Source organism: Dreissena polymorpha, chromosome 11, assembly GCF_020536995.1.
Source record: "Dreissena polymorpha isolate Duluth1 chromosome 11, UMN_Dpol_1.0, whole genome shotgun sequence".
Taxonomy (NCBI): domain Eukaryota; kingdom Metazoa; phylum Mollusca; class Bivalvia; order Myida; family Dreissenidae; genus Dreissena; species Dreissena polymorpha.
This window is the reverse complement of record NC_068365.1, coordinates 80,517,646-80,525,395: the sequence shown is the minus strand read 5'-3', so window position 1 is coordinate 80,525,395 and position 7,750 is coordinate 80,517,646. Positions and strand designations below refer to the sequence as shown.

The 7,750-nt window shown below is 33.4% G+C and overlaps 1 protein-coding gene across 1 annotated transcript in view; it reads right to left on the bottom strand.

Moving 5' to 3' along the window:
* Positions 1–7,330, bottom strand: part of LOC127851320 (3-galactosyl-N-acetylglucosaminide 4-alpha-L-fucosyltransferase FUT3-like) — a 16,051-nt gene extending 8,721 nt beyond the window's left edge. The window contains exons 1-2 of the mRNA XM_052385028.1: positions 7,091–7,330; positions 2,474–2,570 (exon numbers count right to left, since the gene is read on the bottom strand). Coding sequence (XP_052240988.1) covers positions 2,474–2,537 — 64 coding nt within the window. The 5' untranslated portion in view covers positions 2,538–2,570; positions 7,091–7,330. The remainder of the gene's footprint in view (positions 1–2,473; positions 2,571–7,090) is intronic.
* Between the last annotated feature and the right edge of the window lie 420 nt (positions 7,331–7,750).

Sequence of the window (7,750 nt, the reverse complement as noted above, 5' to 3'; positions counted from 1 at the left end):
AAGATAACAGAAGTTATCCATTTATTGCTTCATAATCTACACAATAAAATATATTCAATAGGGCTGTCACGATTCACCGGTATATCGGTATATCGCGGTGCATGTCGTGAAAAAAATCGCACCGCGGTACGGCGTTGCCGCACCGTTTTTTTTAAATATTATTATATTAGCCCAGATATAAATACATTACATAATTATTTTGGTATAGATATCGTTTTGAAAAATGTAGAAGCGATTCAAAAGGGCTAAATAAATAATTCGTTAATATCCAGGTCAAGCAAGCGCTTCCACTTGTAGATGTTTAACTTTCACGTTTAAAATACGGAGATGTATGGGTCCGTACCTTTTTTGGAATTAGGGACAGATTTCCTTTGCAAATAAGTTCATATTTATCCAAAAGATGTTTATTCTATTTCTTATTTCCTTTCTTTAGTATATCGATCGTTCAAAGCATGGAACTTCCGAATCATGTTATCTTAAGATTCTGAATAAGTCGAGGAAGAGTCAGAACGCTACGGATTTTCAATACTGGGCCCGATGACTCCGCATTTTGACCATGCCCTTGAAGCGTTCGATTTACACAGATCGTAGTCACAGCTATTGTAAACAACATGGCGGACATTTTAGAAAAAGACGCGAACAATAACAATGACTACTTCTATCAAGTTTATTACAGTTTCTTTTACAGTTTCTAGTCATACTATGATACCAGTGTTTTCTGATTATTGAGTTTAATAAAGTTTGTAAAACTTGTTATTGTGCTGTTTTCTTCACAGATACATATTCTGTAAAATATCGCGGTACGTACCGCGATACAGTGTTGCCGTACCACGATATACCGCGGTACGCTCACGGCGTATCGTGACAGCCCTAATATTCAAGTCCGAGTGAGTTTTGCTTTTCTTGCGTATTTCAAAACCTAACACAGCGTTTGTTTAAGCTTGCCAGTGCTAGGGTAATATCATAGACAAACAAGCGGCGATATGCTCCAAAAAGATTTGTAACGCATTAATGTGTATTATGCTTTATACGGTAACTTTAAAGCATAGAATAGAACAGTTCTGTTCTCTTCTGTTCAAATGATGGAGCCTCGTCCTTTGCAAACTTTACGTAATACACGTGCGTCAAGTATCCTCCCAGATTAGTCTGAGCGAACGATGCACCATAAAAGCGGAAAGTATCGTCCCTGATTTTTTCTGTGCTGGCTGCACATGCAAATCTGGGATGACACTTAAAGCGCATGCGTTTAACCTACTTTCATGATGTGCTGTTCAAATATTAACAAAAATATCTCTTTGCGTATAAATAATTAGCACGTTATGTAATCAAACAGTATTTCGATCAAAATAGAATATTAAATGAGTGTCGATTATAAGGATAAAATAAAACAAATACGTATTTCTCTCTTAGCCTACAACAGAAAAATTGCTCATTAAGCAGGAAGCTTAGAAAAAAAAACAGTTTTACTCGTTTATATATGGGCCGTTCTCTGGGAAAAGCTGGTTTAATGCATGTGCGAAAAATGTCGTCCCAGATAAGCCTGTGCAGTCCGCAAGACTAATTAGGGACGTCACTTTCCTGCTTCTATGATAGTTTTCGTTTAATGAAAGTATCGTTTTAGCAAAAATGAGGTTTAGGCGGGAAGGGGCGTCCCTGGACTGCACAGGCTAATCTGGTTTGACACTTTACGCACATGCATTAAACCCCCTTTTCTCAAAGCGCGGCTTATATATAATATACTAAGTATACAAGAATTTCAAGCCGGGATATCTTTGTGAGACAAGTACTCTATTTAAAGCAACCCATTATTCTATAATAATGAAGAACATTCGAATGTTGGTCAACATTCTAGATCATTTAATATACCAAATTATGTTTGTCACGACCTGATTTTGGAATTTATTATTACACAAAGACAAATGTATTTGTGATTATTTTTATAGTACCACAGAACTGCTTCCGACTGAATGATCGGTAACGTATTAAGCCGAATTATTCTAAATACGTAACAACTTAAAATAATAGAGACTCATTCTGGAAAACCTGGGCTAAAAGCTGGTTGCTAAAGTATTATCCCCGACTAGCCTGTTCGAATCAGGGACGACACTTTCCGTCAAAACTGGATTATCGCCCGTAAGAAATCTCCTTAAAAGACGAAAAGTACCGTACAAGCGGAAAGTGTCGTCAATGATTAGCCTGTGCGGACTGGGATGACACTGGCACATCCTATACGCCCATTTTGTTTCAGAACAGTGTCCAATTAACCCATTTATGCCTAATGTCTAGAAAAAGGGCGTTGACAAACAGCGTAGACCCAGATGAGACGCATGATGCGCTGTTTGCTTAAATGAATTTCTGTACGAAATATTCTAAATATAGAAATGACTAAACTAGAAATCTCTAATTTTGGATATAAATTGATCCAATTTAGAAGGCTGTGAGAGTCCACTAGACATAAATGGGTAAATCTCACCTAGACTTCCAGTCAGGGTCATCTTGAGAATCGGACATCGTGTTTTCACTGGAGCCCCTTCCATCTTACAATTATCCCCTTGCTTCGTTTTAGTAAACTGAAATACATTAAAACGTATGTAATTACACATATCGATATAGTTTGTCATGCGTATTGATGTTTCATAACATTCGACAAACGATTTTTTTTTAATGTAAATATAAAAAAAGAAATATATAATCTTGTAATGCTTAATATTGTTTTGCATATTTTTTTTACTTTATCACTTGTATGCATTGATTAAAATAGTATTTAGGATGATCGGAAGATAATTGCATGCTTTCATATGGTTAAAATACCCCCAAATAGACCTTATTTGAAATTTACTGGTAATTGATAAGTTGTTTCTTTAAAATCATGTATTTTCCGGTTAAAATGCATATTTAAGTACATTATACAGGTTTTACGAAAAAAATTGTTTTTACCAAAAATTAACGAGCAGAAATTTGAACGAAACGATTGTTAAATGTTCATAGTCGCAGATATAACAAAATGAACTACGAATTTTTTTTTTTAATTGTACACCCTATAATTAGTTATCATGTACGAAAGTGTCACTTTGTGTATAAATATATCGACGTGGTTTTTATTCTCGATAAACTACGCCTGCGACAAAATTAAGAGTCACATTTTAAAGAACAGAACAGAACAGAACATGTTGCCAGAGGACTAGCTCAAATATTAGCCATTCGCTGTTCGCGCGCTCACTCAAGCAGAAATGCATTTGCTAGTTATCGATCAAATTTATATCAACCCATTTATGCCTAGTGGACTCTCCCATCCTTCTAAATTGGATAAATTTATTTCCAAAATTAGGGATGTATTGTATATTTATTTCTATATTTAGAATATTTCTTACAGAAATTCCTTTAAGCAAACAGCGCACACCCAGATGAGACGCCGCACCATGCGGCGTCTCATCTGGGTCTACGTTGTTTGCCAAGGCCTTTTTTTCTATCTACACTAGGCATGGACGGGTTAATAGCATGCCTGTTTTCATTTATGAAACTATATGTTCATACGTTTTAACAAAATATCCACACTGTTTGGTATTTAGTTATACAACTTTTAAATAACGTGGACGTTGGGAAGTTTTAATCATATCATTCTTAGAAGACCATTTCCATTTAATGAATTTATCCAACAATACTGCGACATTTGGCAAAGTTTTAAATGACCTTGAGCGTTCTATTCTTTTCGCTACATTTTACTGTTTCTTTAGCCTTTTTAGCTTTATTTATATCATCTATCGACATTATTTTATGTTATAAGTTACTTTCCTTTAATTGTGGAATAACAATAATCAACATTGCATTCAATGATTCTCTGTATAGCCGAAGGCATGTATTGAAGCTATGCCTAAATCTGTTGGACGGGCCCTTAACTATATTGTATACATCTTTTTTTCAGTTATTTACTGTATTACTATTTTTTTTACTTATCTTGCTACACATAATTTGTTTTTTCATTTACATTTAAATCTACATTTTCATTTGCATAAAGCAATACATGTACTAGTATGTGCTTTGGCCTGCACCATGTACATGGTTTTCATTGTGTTCTTAAATTGCATTTTAATACCTTCCGTAAACTGCATTTGTGAACAAACGACAACGGTAACCTATTGTTTTCTTTTTATATTTGTATTAAGTTATAACTCATTTAACATTTAGGTAAATTTGGTAAAAATCTAGGTGCAGGAAGGCATTTAAAAATAGAAATAACTTTGATGAATTTTATTTATTTTCATATGTGAAATTCTGTTGGTTTTGTTTATGTTAAAAAATTGTTATTATATACTTAAAATGCATTATATTGATAAATTTAAACAGTTGAACTAAAAATCTCCAGCAAAAAAAACAACAAGAGTAAAATTTAAAAAAAAGAAAAAAAAGTAACCCTCTACAGGAGTCGAACCACTGACCTCTGGATTCCTGGAGTAAAAAGCTTCCAGCCTAGACCCCTAGACCACTCGACCATCCATGCTCACGTTCAGAGCGGATGTATTTTTTACCTATATAAGCAATCCTCGTAGTTTCCCAAAATATCGTTTCGCGTCGATACGACGCTATATCTGTTGGACGGCTCCTTTAAAGGAGCGTATCAAAGGTATTTAATTTTCATGGACAAAAACTGTCCATTTTTGTACCTTGCGTTCATTGTAAGCATGTTTTGTTGTTCTTTCGTTCTTACATTGTTTATATTCTTTTTTATCAGAATATTCGAAATATATTGCACTTATTTCGCAACCGGTGTTTCAGTAAATAAATATTTTCGTGAAACTAAACTACCGCGTACGTACTTAACTACGTTCTAGTTCTTCTTGAATGCTCTGAGCTTTTATAAGTACATACGTGCGCCCGGACTGTCAATAGCTGGGACATAAATTATTGCAACTAAACTACGTTCTAATTATTGTCTTGCTATTGATTTACGTATTACAATGTACGACATTCTAGTCCTTAGTTGTTGGGTCGATTTCAATCACAAACGACGCGCCTCAAAATGACGATTGAATTTATCACAGTTATTCTTAAATCTAGGTTCCAAATATTAACCTCTCGTTTAAGCGTGTTGCATTGGTCATTCATCTACCATCGAGTTTCTTTTAACTTTGAAATGACAACCAATTTTAAATAATAGCTAATACATGTTTAAATTAGGGTCATTCAATACAAATGCCTTGCTCCGTTCGATTTATTAAGTTACCCAGTGATAAAATGTTGATAATGTTTTTGATGGCTTAAAGTTCCGTTAAAATGAAAAATGCCGTAGGCATAGTAAACACGTAGTACAAAAAACTTATAGTAAACATGTGACTGCGTATACCGGTAATAGAGATATGGAAAGAAATGTATTGGTGTTACATTCCTATCCCATATTTATAAATTTCATTTGACTACGAATGAAAATAACATTTAAATATAAAGTTGGATTTATGCGGTTATATATGCCCATCATATGACTTCATATTAATGTATTTTCTTTGTTAAAAATACTCAAAGGTTTGAATGCATCAAAAACGAGATATATCTTCCATATGAAGTTTGAAATAAAAATTCTATTCACTAGCATTGATACTTGTTGCAGAATAATAAAATGAGTGCTGCACTTATTAAACATGTTTACTCCTTATATTATAAAATGATCTTTCTTCGAAATGATTATATTTTTTTGTATTTACTTCATGCTGTTATTGTATACGATTGTAAATGACGATGAGCTTGACATGCTTAAGTCTGAATAAACGATTATGTTCTGTTATGTTCTGTCTTTTTAAGGACGATATCATAATTCCACGGTCAAACATTTTAATACTGATAACTTTACTTCCATTTGCAGGATTTTAAAATGATATTTAAGTGTATTCTTTCAAATTTTGAAGCGATAAATAAAAGAGCTACTAAAACATTCGAATCAATTGTTTGATTTACCTAAAATATGAAAAAATGGTTAAATTAATGTACTTCACATTAGAACTCATAAAAACGAATTAACATAAATCAAAGAAAAGAATCAAACGATATATTAATAAGAAATCATTACAAATCATATGTTGTTGTTTTTTGTAAATAGTTACAACTAAGACTTAAATTATTAATAACAGAATCATTTAAAAATGCATTTTGTGAATAGTTAAGAGACTTGTACTTTTAATAACGAAATCATAAAATATATATTAGTAAATGTTTACAAGTACTGAGTATGTCTAAGACCTATACTATTAACCCATTTATGTCTAGTGGACTCTCCCATCCTTCAAAATTGGATCAATTTATTTCCAAAATTAGGGGTGTCAAGTATATTTATTTCTATATTTATAATATTTCTTAAAGAAATTCATTTAAGCAAACAGCGCAGACCCAGATGAGACGCCGCATTATGCGGCGTCTCATCTGGGTCTACGCTGTTTGCAATGTCCTTTTTTCAGGACGCTAGGCATGAACGGGTTAATAACGAAATCATTGCAAAATATATATTTTTGTAAATAGTTACACCTTAGACTTAAACTATTAAAAACGAAAGCATTTAAAATATGTATAATTGTAAATAGCTACAACTAAGACTTATAATATTAATTACGAAATCATTAAAAACATGTATTTGTGTAAATAGTTACAACAAAGAATATATACCTTCTATAAACGATCTTCTTATTTATTGCTATGATATATATTTGACGACATCTCACAAAACAACACAAATACATGAATATTCCGAAAGTGAACTTACGTTATAAGTAAACACAACATAAATACATAATTCAATAAAAACACATGTCCTTTTTCGCAAAATGTTAAACCAAGACGACACACCTACAATTAAAGATATGGGCCGTGCTCTGTGGAAAATGGGTTTAATGCAAATTTAACACTTTCCGCTTTTATGATAATTTTCGTTTCAAGAAATTCTCTTCTTAGCGGAAATCAAATTTAGGCGGAAAGTGTCGTCCCTGATTAGCCTGCGCAGATTGCACAGGCTAATCTGGGACGACACTTTACGCACATGTATCAATCCTTTTTTCACAAAGCACGGCCCATCTCGTTGATAACGGCTATGATGTAAATTCATCCATACCTTTTAATTTCAACTAACATCCGAAAGAGAACTGACGCCAATGATTAAACCAACAAAACGCTTTTTCATCTATTTACCTTTATACTGTTCAATCAAATAAACTAGCTGTCACCCGTATTTACGGTGGCATAGAGGTAACATTCACGTCTCTTTTTTTTAAATTGCTCTCCTCTTTTTTCTATCTCGTGGCCACGAGTTAGCTATGTCGTGGCCACGAGATAGAAAAAAGAGGAGTGCAAAACTAAATAAAAGCGGCGTAACATAAAAAAAGAGCGGTGCAGTAAATAAAGGCAGAGTGCATTTTCGCTATCTCGAGATCCCGAGTTAGTCAGCCAATCAAATTTTGCGTAACATGTGTAAATATTCTGTACGCATAAATATAGCTGGTCAAAGCAGGAAAGGCTCTGATATAACTACTACTACTACTACTTCTACTACTACTACTTCTACTACTACTACTTCTACTTCTACTACTACTACGACGACGACGACGACGACGACGACTACCACTACTACTACTACTGCTACTACTACTACTACTACTTCTACTACTACTACTACTACTACTACTACTACTACTACTACTACTACTACTACTACTACTACTTCTACTACTACTACTACTACTACTACTACTAACTTCTACTACTACTACTACTA